The sequence below is a fragment of the Platichthys flesus genome, chromosome 12, assembly GCF_949316205.1.
Source record: "Platichthys flesus chromosome 12, fPlaFle2.1, whole genome shotgun sequence".
Taxonomy (NCBI): domain Eukaryota; kingdom Metazoa; phylum Chordata; class Actinopteri; order Pleuronectiformes; family Pleuronectidae; genus Platichthys; species Platichthys flesus.
The window spans coordinates 7,291,268-7,309,777 of record NC_084956.1 but is presented as its reverse complement, the minus strand read 5'-3'; the positions used below and the strand labels follow the sequence as shown (position 1 = coordinate 7,309,777).

The 18,510-nt window shown below is 45.4% G+C and overlaps 1 protein-coding gene across 1 annotated transcript; it reads right to left on the bottom strand.

Moving 5' to 3' along the window:
- Window positions 1-8,928: 8,928 nt before the first annotated feature.
- Window positions 8,929-18,092, bottom strand: klf5a (Kruppel like factor 5a). Its single transcript, XM_062401752.1, has 4 exons — window positions 17,731-18,092; window positions 15,552-16,671; window positions 14,341-14,400; window positions 8,929-11,667 (listed from the first exon to the last, which is right to left on the bottom strand). The coding sequence occupies exons 1-4, from the start codon at window positions 17,896-17,898 to the stop codon at window positions 11,489-11,491; spliced, it is 1,527 nt and encodes a 508-aa protein (XP_062257736.1). The 5' UTR covers window positions 17,899-18,092; the 3' UTR covers window positions 8,929-11,488.
- Between the last annotated feature and the right edge of the window lie 418 nt (window positions 18,093-18,510).

The following is an 18,510-nucleotide window of genomic DNA, read 5'->3' as shown; positions in this document are numbered from 1 at the left end:
TTATGAAGCAACCGTGTGTTGTGTTCCTGCAGAGTGAAACTGATTAGTCAAGACTCCAGAAATAATTGTTGTATGAAGAACAAACTATTGTATCGCAAGAGCGACGTGTTTCAGCTTGCAGCTTTAATCGAGGTCGCACATTACCTCAGAATGAACACAGGAAAAACATGCGTCTGCTGTGTAAGTGACTAAGAGGCAGTTTAAATCAGCCACTCAGCCAAAAACATTTAAAAAAGAAGAATAATTCTAAAAGTGACACCTCAAACTATTAAAAAACATTTAAATCAGGCTGGCATATCCGACGTGTGCAATGTAAACGCTGTGAATGAATATTTTTACCCATAAGCACAGTATTCGATTCAGGCTGCAATGTAAACAACGCTCAGATGTATGTTTTTGCACAATGATACTGTAAAACATTACCAGAGTCTTTCCCAAGTTTATAACCTCTGTCTCCACAATGTCTGCAGTCTCCACCCATCCTATGTGTGCAAGGTTATGACATTCTCAGCCCACACTCTTTCAATCAAGCTCTTAACGCTGCACACACACACACGTACACACGCACACAAACACACACACCAGAACTGTATAAATTATGTTGTAATCAGTGGAATAAGTGAGTAGTAATCATATTTATGGTTTCTTGCAGTCTGAGGTCAGGGTCGTGTCACGATGTGTCACCTGCACGGTCCTACGCTTTGCTTTTCTTTTTTTAGCAAATAGTGAAATCTATTTTGATCAATGGGCCTTTATTTTTTTTCTTTGGGTGGTTATATATGTATTTACCAAATAAAGGAGTTGAAGCTAGTTGATCTACAATGATTAACCTCGGCCTGTGGGTTTCTTTTCACACTGCGCCTGCTGCCCTGTTGCGACACAGTTGCACGTGCCACAGGAAAATAAATGTTTGGTGAACGTCAGCCACTTATTTTGACATGAAATATGGCTCAAGCACACAGACAGCCTTCATTCTCCAAGAAGGAACTTCTGCAGATAAGAGCTGCCGGCTGCCCGACCTCTGACACTGCAGGCAGAGAAAGCGCTAATTAGTCCTCGGCAGAGCTGAGTTCTTCTTGACACTGAAGTGTGGAGATTCTCTCTGCAGATCTCGTGTAGTCGTTTTCCAGTCAGGTGGCATCATGCGTGTGAGGGGATCTAACGCTCGACTGTCATGTTTCCTGAAGCTTGCTGCTCCACCGTGACTCACTGTTCTCTCTCTACCTGAGTCACTACTACACTGTAGATAGATAGATAGATAGATAGATAGATAGATAGATAGATAGATAGATAGATATACAAACATACATACATGTGGGAATGGGGGGATGAGTGGACAGGTTGATAAATGGGTGTGTGGACACATGGATGGATGATAGATAGATAGATAGATGGAAATGTACATAATTGGGTGGATAGATAGACGGACGGATGGAAGGATAGATAGATAGATAGATAGATAGAAAGATAGATAGATAGATAGATAGATAGATAGATAGATAGATAGATAGATAGATAGATAGATAGATAGATAGATAGAAATAATGTTAGATAGAAATAATGATAGATAGAAATAATGATAGATAGACAGATAGATGGATGGATGGATGGATGGATGGATGGATAGATAGATAGATAGATAGATAAATAGATGGATAGATGGATAGGTGGGTGTTGCTTTCTCATGGAGACAATGGCTGCCAGCTGTACTGTGTGTGTCTGTGTGTGTCTGTCTGTGTGTGTGTGTGTGTGTTCGTGTTCGAGTGTGTGTGCGTGCGCTGAGGGAGCCTCTCTCCTCTCTTCTCCCACTCAGGTCACGTCTAAACAACAGGACGGGGTCAGGACCATACAGATTAAACTATTACCATTATGATGTTAGTGGGACTCGAGGGTGGAATCATGAGCGGCCGTTATGAATACCAGGTTTCATAGGACGCAGTTAAAATGACGCGCAGCTGCCAAAGAAGAAAGGAGCGAGAGAAGAGGTGGGAGGAGGGGGCAGAGAGTTAGGGGATGTGTGATTCTTAGCCTCTTTACGTGTGTGTGTGTGTGTCTGAGCCATGTGTTCAGTGACTGTGTGTAGGTGTTAGGGGATATTTTGGCTGCAGCGGGGGGATTCAGGCATGAGAGAGGCCCTCGTCATATAATAGGATAATGTTTTATCTCATCGGAAGAAAGGAGGAGGGACGGGGGTAATGAGAAGGGGAAGAGAGAGAGGCTGATTCTTTTCATAAAGCGGATCTGCCACGGCTGTCCACCCACTAAACTATACATCCTGCTGCACACACACGCACAGGCACACACAGGCACACACAAGCACACACAGACACACATTATTATGTGCACAGGTTACTATCTGGTCAGACAGGTTAAAACAAGCTTAAGGAAACTTCTTTTCATTATGTAACATCTATTTATGTAGAGAATTATGTGCTTATCCTGGTGCTGCAAGAGACTACATGTCTGTCAGAGGGTGCATGTGTGTGCAGTGCACATGCTGGCAGGGAGACAGTTCCCACTGTTGTTCGATGTCATTTTTCATTTAGCTGCTTTGGACATTCTGAATGACACGTTGAACACACGTTTGTTCCGATACATCGAGTAGATAGAAAGCAGCAAGGGCCCCTGGTTGGACGCTGGACAGGTCCTGGACAACAGGGTTTGAACGTCGCATTTCTCGCTTCTCACTGCAAACACTCCTCCAGGCCAGAAATGAAAAAAAAAACGGGTTCTCAGTCAACCGGCCTGTTTGAGCAGCTCATTTAAAATGTATGAAATTCACGTGCTGTAGGAATGTGAGGCGCTCTCAGGTCTCAATCTTCCTTCTGAATCTCGAAACTACATTCTCGTCGCCTCCTGTTGATGCCAGCGGGTCCTGATCTGTTTGGTTCGTGAGTCCTCAGCCGCACTCGGTGGAGACACGATGATTATATGTTCAGCATCTTCAACTTCTTTTTGCTCCGGCTCCAGAGCTGCAGGCGAATGTGCGTCCAGGAGAACAGGCCGAGATTGGCCGTCTGTCACAGGGCCGACGGGGGAAAGTACCCTCAGGCAGCTCTTCAGATATGAGAATTTATTAGGTTGAAAGTTTCAAGCACAGGATCACCGCCAGCACAAAATATCAAATGTTTTACATATTTTGGACATATTTTGGGTGAACACTTTGGTCAAGTACAGCTGAAACTAACTCAGTCGAGAAAAAAACATTCACCTTGTTTATCATCTCAGGGCTGATACTTACAGATGTTGACATCAGCTTCCTTCTAATAAACCGTAGGTAACCTGTGTACGTTTGAACTGTGGGCGGACACCTCACCTTACACTTCAGGCCTCATATAAAGGGGTTGAACACACCGAGACCCGAATTGACTCCGGGGTTTCTGGCTCGGCGCCAGGCTGTCATCTGTTTGTTTCTTTGAGACTTCGAGCTTTGATTTAGACAACATGTTTTTTGAAAGAAGAACTCGTGCAGGTACGATTTCACGTTAGAAAAGTTGAACTTTAACATGGCGAGACGTTGTCAGCTCATCTTACAAAACAAAGATGTATCGCTTGAATTGATAAAATGCCTCAATAACTTTTATTTCTTTGTGTTTTTTGGATATCAAAACCTCGATATTTTTTACTCCCTGGAAAACAATGGCTCATTATTGAGGAGGATTTATAACTCCCCCAAAAAACATCACGTTCTTTTTCGACCCTTCAACTCTCCCATGATGAAAACTGACCTGTTTCCTCGCTCGTGTCTCTTCGGTGTGTTTTTATGAACAATGCCTGATTTATGCAAAATCCATCTAATTATGATTCAGATATCCTCTCCCAACAGATCTCTCTCATCAGAACCTTTGTCTCGCAGAGAAAAAGCAATACAACTTAACAATAACCACTGTATTCCATCAGTGTCTTTTCTGTGGAGTTTCTGTGTTATGACAAGAACTAAGAGTTTCCCCATGGAGCTTTGAGTTCGAACGGAACCAAAACCGATTCTTCAGAATGAAACTCGAGACACTCGACGCAGGATCAAGTCAACTGTGTTCATACAGAGTGACAAATCATTGACCTTCTACTGCGTCTAATAACATAACTTCTTTCTTCTACACACACACACACACACCCACACTCTCTTTCATAAACATCTGATGACTTACACATTGGGATGTCTGATGACATGTTTTTGGTTAATCGAATGAGGAACCGATGTGGGTCTAACATTGCTTTCTGGAGGAGGAAACACACTTTCAGGACTAAGCAGAGCCACATGTGACGCTGTGTCGGCAAAGGTCCGGGTTCAATTTGATTATTTAACACTTTTAAATCAAGATAAGTCGTGAGAAGAAATAAAAACCATGTTTTCGAGGAATAATAGACTGTTTGAGGAAAAACTCTTGTTTTCATAGTCTGTGATTTTCCATATGCTCAAAGACGGAGATCGATTATTATCATGTAAAACTATGACCTTGGTCAAAGCACTGATGTAAGGTTTGGTGTACACAGAAGTATATATTTAATCTATTCATAAAGATGGACGACATGATGCAGGATGCATAAATCCTGTTTTCCCAATGTTATTGGATGGGGCAATAAAAAAGTAAAAGCACCCTTAAAATAAATATTTTAGGTATCACACTGAAGTTTGTTCAAGTGTTTATTTTTTCTAGTAAATTAGGTTTTGATAATAATATTTGATGCTATAAAAACAGAATGAAAGGTTGTGAGTGACAGCTAAGACTGACTCCTGATTGGTTGAATCTTGTTTCTCGGTTCTGGCTGAGGCCAAAACTCGTCCGTTTGTTGGACACAGTTTAACGAGTTTCTTCAGACACACTCAATACATCTGACCATCACGCTGGACCGAACCTGTGAGATGACAGTGATAATAAAACTGTGACTAAACAAGCAACAATGTGCTTCACCGCCTCTATTCCATGAAACCATAATGCTGAGAAAACAAGAGGAAACTATTAGTTGTTTGGTCAGGGAGGCGTTCGGTAACAGCTGAGGAGTTAACGGTGAGCAAACAACTTGTGTGTTTGTGTGTGTGTGTGTGTGTGTGTGTGTGTGTGTGTGTGTGTGTGTGTGTGTGGACAATACACTGCCTGCAGACCCTTCTCTCTTTCTCTCTTTCTCTTGCTCTCTCTCTCCTTTTCTCTCTCTCTCTCCACAAACCACGATAAGAAGTCACACAAAGGCCTCCGCCTCCACACGTGCAAAGGGTTTAGCTGGATCCTCTGAAGGCCCACTCAGGGTGTCACCATGAGGGGTTCGCAGGTGCAAAGATATTTGCCTGATAGGGAGAGAAGTCTAATGGGTTTGACCTTTGAACTCATTGGTGGAGGAACCCACCCAGGGGATATTATACTCAGGGTGGCTCGAGGTTATCTGAATGCATGTCTGCCACAGTTGGACTTCATGGTTCCTCTGAGTTCCTTATCAGGGACTGTGTTGATCTAAGAATATAACGTTGCTTTATAGTTTACGGGACTCGTCATCTTCTTCTAATTAGTCACTGTGGTGTAATGTTGAAACTCCTTGAGAGCTGAGACCGCGTTGTTATGCTTCTCATGGCGAGGCAGTGACCAAAAAGATTAATAAAACAACTTGTGACTGTGAATAAAACAAGACTCGACCCCCGAAGCGCAGCAGCTGAAACTGCTTAAGAGCATTTGGCTGCTCGGGTCTATTATTTAATTCAAGTCTGAAAATGAAACAAACAGAGAGCTAAATGTTGGCTGGAGTCTTAAAACAAGTTCTTCCTTTTTAATACAGATATCGTCCCTCATTATCTTACTGAGGGAAAAAGACATTTGCCTTCCATTGAAAAGCTGCCTCTCACTTTTTATGTGTTGTACTTAGTGAGAGAGTGTTTCAGCAGAGAGGTAATGTCAGTGAAGCGAGGGGGGGTGTTTCTGTATTGAATATGAGTTGTCAACCACAAGGGATAAAGGACAGCTGTGGCGCAGGTAGAAGAGCGGGTTTTCTAATGAGAAGAAAGTTGGTAGTTTGATCCCCAGCTACAGAAGTGTCCTTGAGCAAGACACCGAAGCCCAGAGTGCCCCTGGCGGCTGTAAAAACCCAGATACATTTACTTTCTCCCAAAATAGAAAATTGTCTTTAGTACAGGAAATCACACACAGCTTCCTAACAGCCGACCGCTTCAGGGGCCTGCTCTAAGAACAGATTACGATTAGCCAAAAATTCACGGGTCACCTTAAGACTCAAATCAGTTGACTTGGTTTGTCGGTGCACACTGCCAAACAAATCTGCAATTAATCAAACCACAGTGAGTGATCCTGGGGCCTCGGGGGCTCTGACTTCCAGTTAATAATTGATCTTAAGTCGAGGCTAATGTCGAGCTGAGTGAAACGGTCAAATGGGCTGCGCTTGTGTTGCGCTTTTATCAAAAGTGCTTCAGCACTCGATTCAAACTGACCCATTCACACACCATGCAGCAAATGGCCGAACAAGGTGTTGGCCGAACCATAGGGAGCAATTTGTTGATCTGAGTTTTACACTTCAACATTTGAACAAACCGCCCTTAACCTGCTGATCCTCTGTTGGCAAGAACGGCACCGGCTTGCTTGGTGTGAAGGTTATGATGATGAGTAGGTAAAGAAGAAACCATTTGTGTGAACTTCAAATGTAGCTCTCTCATTTGTATATATCTGCAGCGGAGACAGCCAGTGGCAGGAGGCATTACGTTTTCAGATTCTCTACGTCCCATTCATGTGATCATGAAATCTCAAGAAGCTAATTTATTCACATTTGGATCACACCTTCAGTTTGATTCAAGGATGGACTGATTATAGTCAAGGCCACCGTTACCTCTTAAAATCTAAAAGGTTTTGCCTTATGAGCGCAATACCTCAGGAACACCACCAGGGAATCCCTTCAAATTAGGTACCAACGGTCAGTGTCGACTCAAGGATGAACTGAGTAGAAGTTGGGGTTCAAAGGTCAAATTCACAGTGAGTGTGATCACGCTCACCCATAGGGAACTCCATTAGATCGGGGGCAAACATTCACTTGAACTCAATTTTGTTCAGTTGTCACTTGAACCCAAAGATTGACTGATTAGATCTCAAAGGTCAAAGGTCACAGTCACCTCATGAATCTGGAAAACAAATTCATCTAGACTGAAGCTGCACTTGTTGGCAGAGGCCTGCACCTACAGGGCGGTCACTTCACCCTTTGTTGCTCGTCACTCCTGGATAGTGGCTCTCTATAGGGAAACAGTATAATTGAGGATGAACTCTGGCCCTGATAGTTGAGTTCAGTCCTCTCACACTTTCAAACTACTGGGCAGTTCACCTGAAGCAACATCTTGTCTCGGAATGAAACCCTCCTCGATTTCTGATATTATCTTTAACTTTGTAATAGCGAGTCAGTTGCTCTGATATCTCTTCAATCTCTGATAACAACATGTTCTATTCTGAGAATATTGGGAAGGGTTGACTTTGGAGGGAGCTGCATGTGTGTGTGTGTGTACGTGTGTGTCTGTCCGGGCTCCCCGTGGTCACTCTATTGGTCTTCTGAGTGGGTGGTCTGTTCCAAGAGAGGAGCACTGGAAACATTACACCTACACACACACACACACACACACACACACACAAAGGGAAACTGGGAATCACACCAACGCAGCACAGCAGAGGGTGGAGCAGGAGCCTTCTTCCAGATGTGTGACATTAATTTAGTTTATCCAAAACATGAACCGGTAGCTCCCACTCACTCATCACCACTGTGTGCGTGTGTGTGTGTGTTTGTGTGTTTTTACTTTTTTTTTAAATATTCAAACAGTACAAGTCAACAAGATTCACACATTCTTTACTATTTTGAAGACTCGGTGAGAAAGAGAGAGAATCGAGTGAAGAAGAAAGAAAGAGGAGAGCAACCGAAAGGCTGTTTCTCCGCCTGAGTTTTAGGAGGAGGAGGAGGAGAAGATGGAGCAGACTTAAGGGAGACGAGGTGCATGATTAAAAAACGGGGAAAAGATGAGGAGCGGCGCAGGTTATGAGAACAGTCTCCACTCTGACCCACGGAGCAGCGCCCCTGGACTTTCATACAATACTTTCCACCACGGAGGAGGAGGAGGACGGGGGGGGGGGGATACGGTGCGTGGTAGGACAAAGAGAGAAAAAAAGATGAAATTAAATAAGAAGACTGGAGGAGGAGGAGAAAGAGAGGATATGTAGGAGGACGGAAGTGGTTGATTGGGTCCCCCCAGAGATCCTTTTGTTTAGATTGTTCTGCATTTCACCTCTTTCACTCTCTCTCCTCCACCTCCCTCTTTTCTGACATCTGAGGTAGATTACAACAGAGACCCCGGGTCACATTTATGACTTAAACCAAGAACATATGGTCTGTGTGAGTGTGTGTGTGTGTGTCTGCGTGTGTTCGCGCATGTGTGTACGTCCATTTCAATGCAGTGGGATTCCCCCTCTGGTCCCCGAGTGGTGGTCAGATTTATTTTCTTGTCCATTGTGTCTTGCTGGGATATCAAAGAACTATTGTTTGTTGACCTGCGAGGGTGCTGCAGGTTACTTGCAGGTTCTGGACATGAGCGCCTCCCCCCTCTCTCTCCACATCCTCTCCTCTTGTACAGTTTTCCCCATTCTGAACCTTCATTTCTCAGCATTCAGGATCAACCGGAGAAAATCCCAGACACAGAGGATCAGCACTTCCACATAAACCCCTGTCTAGATTTTAAAAAGATTATGTGCGGTTGTGTCTCATTTGTTTTATCTAGGCCTCGACGAGGCTCGTTTTAATGCTGCACAGATGCCACACTGTCTGCACAGCGTGGCTCACTCTTCCAAAAACAAAATGCTTCAATATAAAACCCAGTATGTAACACATCCTTCCTCAGGCCATGAAATTCAGCCGTCGTCAGAATGTAAAAGAAAAAGAAATCTCCACATCAATGTCAGCATGTCTCTGTAAAAGTGTCAGTTTGACTTTATTAGGATCGGCTTCACTCAGTTGAAGAAATAACAACTTTTGTCTTTGGAACGTTTACTACAGAACAAAAAAAGAAAAAAAAGACAAGAATTTATAAAATAAGTTGCTGGAAGGACAATATATAAAACAATGGCATCAAAATATCTTTGACAGGAAAAAGAACCAAAGAGAAAAAAGGCTCAATTATTTTTGGAGGCGGGGCACTTTCCTCGTTTTGCCCTTTTGTTTACAAAACAATAAAAAAAGAGGAAAAAAATAAAACAAACTTAAATCAAGTTATTTACAGTGCATATATTTACATTAAGGCATTTTTTGCTGGGGAGAAAGATGGTGGATCTGACACAACCCCCACTTCTACACAATCAAATAAATAGATTTACCATGATACATTACAGTGCTATATTATCTCAACGCTACCTGCAGTGAATGAACAAGTACAGTTATGAGTTCAGGCTACACCACACCACCAAAAATGAACAAAGAGGGTTATATCAAAGGATAGGGTTACATTCATCTACACATGTTCATGCCCATATGTACTTTCAAATGGGATTTTTCAGTACAAAATTCCCTCTTTGTGACTTTTAATGAAGCTCAAAGATGAAATTTCACACTCATAAGATTAACAGTGAAAAATATCAGTTTGATTCACAACGATGAAGCCCGGTATTAGTATTTTTAGGGCACGGCCACACATTTGCAAATATTTCCCCTTCGCCTTTCATTCAATACCAATCAGTGCAGGTAAGGAGGCGAATAAAACATTAGCTTCCTGTGGCGAAGCAAATCGTGACTTTGCGTAGAGTTGCTGAACTTTGACCCCCCGATATTGGCTTTCATTTGCCTATGTGCGAATGTGCATTTTACACTGAAAGAAGAACTTTGATTCTGACTAGTTTCAAAAATGTTTTAGGTCCGGACAACATTTTGGCTCATCTCTATTAACAGCTATCTGCACATGAATGCAGATAAATTAGAAGCTAGCTAATGGATTCCATTAATGCAATCCTGCTCAAACTCGAAACGGAAACCGGTAGGCCCCAAAGTCTTGTCCCTCGCCTGCAGATTCACATGCAGAATCTGTTTCTAGAGAGAAGGGCCAGTGTACATATGAGCATGTGGGTATTAAAATGTGAAACTATCCTTTGGCAAACCACGCGTCCACGTTCGACTGACTGATCGAGCTGCGTTTGCAAGTTAGTTGTGTACAGAGACCGAGAGCTCGAAACCCTCAGAGAAAGTTCCCACTGTCATTTTTTAGAGACACGTAAATTCAGGATGTCTGTGAAGTGGCCTGAGCTGAGCTGTTAAAATTACAATAATCGATGGGTTAACCTTGTAATTTAATACAAGTTTCCGTTTTCTTTTACAAATAAAAACAGCACCATGTGTGTTTTAAGGACTGCCCAAGTTGATCACAGCTCTGCAACCACTAAACAGAAACACATAAAACCAGAGGAGGAGGCACTTAATAAGGTGTTGATGTAGATGATGCTTTGGTTAAACGTCTGAAAGGAGTAAATGAGGATTAGATGTAAGGTAATCGAGTTTCAAAATCGCTTAATTCAAGCTTGTGCATCAAATACAGTCAATTCTGTTTAACTGAATGAATTCTAGGACGTGTCCACCGGCCCTGCTTAGATTTCTCTGGCTGGAAATCCATCCAAACACAATCTGAATAATTCATCGCCTAATTGCTGCTCTTTAGCAACCACCCACCTCCCTCTGTTTCTCAGTCGTCCTCAGATCTCCTCTCTCTCTCTCTCTCTCTCTAAAAATCAAAAAAAATCTTTCAATTTCTACATCTGCACCCCTCCCTCGTTTTTTCCCTGCACTATCTTCCCTCTCTCCAGAGTAATAAATGCCTTCAATTTTTAATATCTGAACAGCTCTGATTGGCGGGAATCAGTCCAGTAGTGATAAGGATCGTTCCAGTGGTGATGAAGAGACGCGTCCGGCCAAAACGGCTCAGACGCCCAACACCGTTTCTAGTGCAAATCAAATGATTTGGTAAAAAAAAACAAATCTGGCTATTCCAGTTACATAAACCATCTAACAAACCACGGAGTAAACAAAGATTTGGTTTGACTAGTTTTTGCAAACAAAAGCTTCTCCTTTATAAAAAAAAAAAAAAAAAGTAGCCAGTTCTATGTTAGAACAGAGAAGAACATGTAAAGGATTCGAGTGGTAAGTGCTTTCGTTCCAGTCACATCAAATAGTCCAAATGGACTGGAGACACGTTTGGGAGCTACCATTTTTCTATAAGTGTATCTGGAGGTCGAAAGAACCAGGAACTGCTTCTTTCCCTCATCTTTCTACGTTAAAACCTCCAGAATCATCTCACGCTGGGTGGAGAGCCACACGTTTGCTATCGTACTCTTTAAGCACGTGATAGCAGCACCAGGGGGAGCTGAGGTGTCGGTGGACGCCGCGTCACGCAGCTCGCGACGTTGGCGTTGTGGGAGATGGAAGTGAGTGTTTTATGTGTGTCAGGATTAGTGCTTGTGTGTTTGTGGCGTTCGTGGAAATGCTGCTAGTTCTGGTGTCTCTTCATGTGCAGGGCGAGGTGGTCGGATCGGGAGAAGGCGCGCGAGCAGACCACGCACTGGAAGGGTTTGGCGCCCGTGTGCTTCCGGTAGTGACGCGTCAGCTCGTCTGAGCGGGCGAAGCGCCAGTCGCAGCCGTCCCACGTGCACCTGTACGGCTTCTCACCTGCACAGAGAGAGAGAGAGAGAGAGAGAGAGACGGGATGAGCACTGCTGTCCTCAGAGCTGAACTTCTTTACCCGATCACAAGATCTGTGTCCGAGCCGGTGCTGTCAGTCTGTGATTACAGGTTCAGATGCGTGTAATTACACTGATCATCATTAAAACTCACACTAATTCCCTGAGAAACATGATTCATGCAGCTGGGTGGAGTGACTGGGCAAACAGGCTTTACAGAGAAGTCCGGTTTTCTATTAACATTTGCAGTCATAAGATTGTCAGACATTCATCAAGCGCTCGAAACATCAACGCTGCACCAGTTTCCCACGGACAACTGATCTGCATTGTTTGCCTTTGCTTCGGTCTACGTGTGTGTCTCTGACATGTGGTGCGTTTCTTTGTCACATTCCAGTAGCGTTCAGCCGCAGGCTCTGCAGCTCTCTGTCACCGGTCTTAAACTTAAGTCCTATCTCTCTCTGTGCATTTTTTTTATTTAATTTGTCCACGATTGAAAGACATTTGAATTTAATCTGTGAGATTTAAATTTAGAAATAGTCTTTTAACATGAATTTCCTCCCAAAAATTTGAAGATATAAAGCTTTTCTGCCACTTCTGTGTATTTAGCTTGGTCTGGTAAGAATGGAAGCTTACGGCTGTTTGGAAGTTTCTTCTTATTTCTGTTTTTCTTTGCGGCATTTTTAGGGTTAGATGTTATAATCTTCTCTTTAAGTTTTTGCTTCTGTGCCTTAAATATGAGCCATGACAGAGCAATTTATAGAGGATTCTCTGGTTTCTGGTTTCTTGGATGTTTTTGTTCTTCAACATCTATTTAATCAAATCTCAAAACACTTGTCATTTTAAATGTCATATTTAGAACTTAAGTTGAAGCAGAAAACAACAAGTATCTGCATGCTGCATGTAAGGAGTGAGGAAATAAGATTTGTTATCATGCCAATTGAGTGAAACAACCCTTTAAACAAACACCGTGAGCCTCTCAGGATTTTAATCACACTGTCGCCAAACTTAGAAACACGCACCTGCAACTGAAAACAATAGCAGACAATGAAAACACGCAGAGGGAAAAAGAAAGAGAGTCAACTGAGAGGAGTGTTCAGTTGTCACAAAACAAACACACACACAGAACGCACACACACTAACACACTCACACACACATAAAGCACACACACACACAAAGACAGACACACAAACAATCAGGGTAATGGATGTTGATGGAGATTAGAGTGGGAACTCCCACTGGGGCCCAAACGCATTAGGAATCATCTCATACAGATTACTGACAGGTGTGTGTGGACGTGTGTATGTGTGTGTGTGTATGAGTGCGTGTATGACCGGCATTTAAGCAGCTGAATAAGAGAAGTCGAATGAGTAACTGACAAAGATGAAAATGGGGGTGGGTGCAGGAAGAGTGGCACAAAAAGAAGAGGATTTGATGAATGAAAAGAAAAATAAGGAAGAAAATAACTAAGCGTGCCGGACGAAGAGCCGACGAGATACAGAAGCTGCTGCGACATCCCTGTTTTTATGTGTTGTGTTCTCGTTTTGTGGTCTGTACTAACTGCAATAACCACAATCGGGCGTGCAGCATGAATGACACAGTTGTCGTGTCATGTTCCCAGTGCTGAAATGCACGGCAATCCCACCCACAACATTGCTGTGAGCAAGTTGTTCAGATTCATTAGGTGGAACAGACCCTGGATCGAGGGGAGTGTGAGTTCTGTGCGTTCTGTGATGAGCGAGGGAGGGATGGATAGATAGATAGATAGATAGATAGATAGATAGATAGATAGATAGATAGATAGATATCAACAGAAGCGTTGTTTTGTTAGCTGGAGTGAGGAGGAGCTCCGACACCCAAACGCTTGTTTGTTGATTTTGCCGTTCCAAAACTAATGTGAAAGACGTAGAGATTGAAAAAAAAAAAGAATTGCACCGAGTAGATCACATACCTCCACCGACAGTCGCCTTAAATTCAATCAAGCTGCACCACATTTCACACACTCACAGAGCAGCTCCCTTAATGCGCCTGATTGTTTTCACCTAGATCTACGAATTATTTCCTGAGAAAACAGGGGAAATGTTAAAAAGCTCCCTGGCTTTCAGTGTTAAAGACAGAAGACCTGCACCAAATCCATGAATTAGTTATATACTTGCTCCCGAACCAGCAAACAAACGGACAGAGGTAAGAAGACAGTGAAGAGCACAAGGTGGTGACTGAAGTGATGATCCGACAGATAAAATCATCTATGATATTTTTGTCCCGGCGCAGAAGGACCTTGTACATATTTAAGGTGTCGAACAAACCCGACTGTGCATCACGAGCATCTAAATATCGATGTCTAACCAGGCAACGGGATCCTGAGAGAGAGATAGCACCACATGTCTCGCACCGACCACATAGCCCGAGAGTCATCCCCTGGCAGAAGTGTGTCACTTCCACCTGTTTTGATGGAATAGTATATTGGGCAGAGGATGGGAACGGGGGGGCAGGATACATTTACACGCACATGCCAAGAACACAACACCCTGCCTAGCAACACGGTGCCAGCACAGACACCGAAATAAGAGTCGCGTGGGCAGCGACATTTTCTGCTTTTTTGACATGGGGGGGGGGGGGGGGGGGTCCTGTTTGTAAAAGCTGCTTTAATGAAGAGGAACTTACCCGTGTGGGTTCGGAGGTGGGCTTTCAGATGGGACGACTTGGTGTAGACTTTCTTGCAGCCTGACGACAGACAGGGAGATAAACAAAAAACAGAGGGCTCAATCAATCAATGTGCCAGATATGAATTTGCCCAATAAAACTGAGCTGCGGTATGCTAGAAATGTGACCTAATGGAGAACAGAGGCTGTTTGGAAAGGCGTAGAGTAAATGTTTGTTTTGTACAAAAAACGGGTCTCGCACACATTCTTATTTGGAGAAGGATTCTTGTGACTCTGTTGGAAAGTGGTCAACACTGTTTTATTTCATATTAAGAGTTTATTTAATAAAAAAATAAACATATTTTTGGGAAACTGCTCACTGCACCTGTTAGTCTGACATGGAAGTCAAGGAGTTTTAAACGATTTAAAAATTTATTTTGATTGTGACTTGAAAGAATCGTTGGGAGGAGATACTCTGATACACTTTGGGCGAAGCGTGAATGTGACACATCGGCTTCATCTGACTAAAGAAATTAGACGTGTGCTAACACGCTGTAGGAGGCTCCGCTTAAGCCCATTTTACACGCTGCCACAGGCGAGTTGACATTACATATCCTACAAGTAGCTGCACATCGCACAGCTACAGTACGTGTGTGTGTGTGTGTGTGAGCAGGATGAAACCAACGTCTGCGCAAACAATTTCAAATAGGACAGTATGCAAATATGCATGTGTGTGTGTGGAAAAACAAATCCAATTACTTATCCAGAACATTGATGTAATTAAAGCACCCCCCCCCCCCCACACACACACACACACACTTCAGTCCATAAGCATACCAGCAGTGACTTTAAATCCACAACAACGTGGAATTGCTCGCGGCCGCAGAAGTTTGATGTGCGACACTCAATGTGCACGGACACAGTTAATTTTCAGGACAGTGACAGATCGACTCAGTTGCCAAAATACGCGGATTCCAGAGCAGCACATTCTCTGCCGTGGCTCCGGCGTGTTTTCGTGACTCGTAGGCCAGGAAAGGTCCTTCAGAACATATAACATATAATTTAAAAAATATGCGGGGGTGTCTTAAAATAACGCTGCTTTTCATAAAGCCGACGCTCGCGAGTGACCAGAGATTCACCTGACCGCAGCAGAGTGTAAAAATAAGCCGCTCGCACAGTAGTGACGAGAGGCAGCGCGCTCGTACAGGGGCAGACGTGTGTTATTGTTCTCACCTTGGTAATCACAATGGTGGATCCGTCGTTTCTCCAGGTCAGGGTTGTTCCTCCGGCTGTAGCGGATAGGCACACTGGTCTGAGACGGGGTCGGGGCTGGGGTTATTGCAGGGGCTTGGGGAAGGACTGCAGCCTGGCCTGGGACCGGTGTGGGACCTGTGTTCAGGGGCAGGGCCAAGCTGCCGGGTCCCGGGCTGGGGCCGAACTCAGGGGAGCTACCTGCCATCTTGGAGGCGATGGTGGCTGCATACGAGGGAGGAGGGGACATGGTGTGGAGCAGCTCCTTGTGCCTGTCAGGGCTGCCGGGCTCCGAGCTGGGCGGGGAGGGCGGCAGGTAGGGCACCTGCTGCTGGAGATAATGGGGATGTGCCTGAGGGTGAGGATGTGTGTATGCCTCCCCACCCAGGCCACAGTAGACGGGCTTGGCAGTCTGCTCCTGCTGAGACGCGGAAGAAGCCACCGGCAAATCGTGGAAGGGCGTGTGGATTGTGGAAGTGGAAGTGTGTTGCATCTGCTGCTGCTGCTGCCGATGATGCTGCTGATGCTGAGCCTCCATACCACCGCCATGGGGATGATCCAAGCCCGAGTTAAGGAGCTGAAACAGCGAGCCGTCGTTGTTGTGATGGTGCAGAGCGTGCGGCTCGAACTGCGATGACATTTCCTGTTTGACAAACACTTCCGGCCCTGAATCGCCACCATGGCTGCCTCCCGCCTGACTGAAAAGACTGGTGAAGTCTGGTAACCCTGATATCGTCATGTTTATGGCTGAGGCTTCCATTGCAATGCCGCCGGGGCCGTGACCAGATGTGCCGCAGCTCCCAGAGGGCGAAGTGTTGGGGCAGTGTGGCTGTAGGTTGGGGGAGAAACACGGGGAGGCAGATTCTGTCTTGATGTGGGTGAGACCGGTGTGGTTCTGGTGCTGAGGGGCGCGCACCTGCTGACACAAGCCCATCCTCAGGTAGGCCACCTCGGGCAGGTACAGATTCATGTTCAGCGTGTAGGGGCCGTGGTCGTCGGTGAAGAAGTGATCCACGTCTCTGTGGGACTTCTGCTGGCTGTCTGCATGAGGCTGGAGGGACAGAGGCTGAGGGGAGAGGTATCTGTCCATCTCACATTTGACCTGTTGAGAAAACACGAGAAAAGAGAAACAGGTTCATTTTACTGCTTTGCATTTCCACTTTCGGTTGAATAAAGTGCATCCAGCTTCAGCGAGCGCGTCTCATGAGCCACCACCAAACTATTCCGGGGCCGCTATTTTGAGAAGACAAAAGGTTTGATAGCACAGTCACCACTGAAACATTTATCAAGTAGTCATCAATAGGCGCTCGCCACATTCCCTCCTTGCCTGCAAGGCTGAACTCAGAAAACCCATCAGGCTGCAAGGGGCCAGCGGCTGAGGGTCAGGCTATGTGCTGCTGGAAATTCAGAATCAGGTGTAAAACCTTGCAACCTACTTGGGGGGGGGGGGGGGGGGGGTTGCACATTTGTGCGTGTGATAACAGCACATCCCTGCTGCTCACTCAGGTAAACAACTTCATGCAAAACAACCTCCTCAGTCTCTGGGGCTTCTAATTCCTGTAAACCTGTCGGATCTGAGTGCAGTGAAAGTTGGAGGGGCCCTGCAGCAGAGGATGAAACAGCAACATGAAAGGGAATGGGGGGGGAAACACCCATGGCTCCCTGTGCTCTGCAGCAGCAGCAGCAGCAGCAGTGGTAGTCTGGGGATGGGCTGTCTATTTCTGGGCTCCTGATCCCACCAGCTGTTACAGAGACCTCTCTCATCTGCAAGCGCTCCAGCTCGGGAGGGAGGACAGGAGTTGCCGGGACCTTTTCGGACCGGGGGCTGGAGTCAGTTGTTGTCGGGGTTGTGTGATGGTGAGGAGGGGACGGGAAGGGAGGGGGGTGGGGAGAGGGACAACTGGTGACCAACTGGCCGGCACACGGCGCAGCAAAACATGCGGCGAATGCGGTCTGCAGACTCGGGTCCGCGTCCAGCTGCTGCGCGCTCCACAGAGATGAAGAGCAAATATCGCTCGATTGAAACGTGGAGGCCCAGAAAAAAAACCCACAAAAACATCACAAACACACACACACATGCACAGCAGCGGGGTCCACACGCACCAGTCTGCCACGCCCATTCAATGAAACACCAGTGTAATCGTGTGTGAGGTCGCTTTACCTGCGTGTAGTCCATGTGTCCCGGTTTGTCCTCCGGGATCTTGCAGTCCAAGCCGAACAGCGCCGAGTCCTCCAGGGGGAACCCAGCGGGGAGGCTCGCCTTCTGCAGCGGGTAGAAGGGATCCTCCTGCCCGCCGCCGCCGCCGCTCATCGCGAGTGTCGCGGCCATGAAGCTCCCGGTGCACCGCCGCAGATCGATTCTACCCCGGAGCGGCTGAGCTGGAGAAATGAATTCAACACAAAGGGAGGATGCTACCGCGGAGAGTGAGAGGAACGAAGCCGACAAGGTGGAGCGCGTGTGCGGGTGATGGTGGTGGTGTGTGTGCGCCTGTCTGCTACATCTCCCTCCACTTGTTTCATCCTTCCACCGGCCCTCAGACACTTTTCTATCCGTGTCGTAGGGCGGGGCGCCCCGGGTAAATACAGCACACGCACCGCCCACCAACCATTTAAAAGGCTTTGATCATTCATTCAGCGGCCACCGCCCTACGCTCCGTAAACACACATGAACTGTGCACTACACACTGTGCACTACACACACTACCACAACCAATGTGCACTACACACACTATCACAACACACTGTGCAATACACACACACACATCCATCGGGCAGGTGAAGGTTCAACATGTTCTTGTTTTGACTTTTCCTGTACAAAAACAAAGATTCACAATTTTTAATGAAATTACAAAACCACGATGTAGAAATGTTTCAGAAATACTCATAAATGAAATTAGTCAAGTAGAGCCTGGAAAATATTGGGGGGGGGCAATTTTTTTTT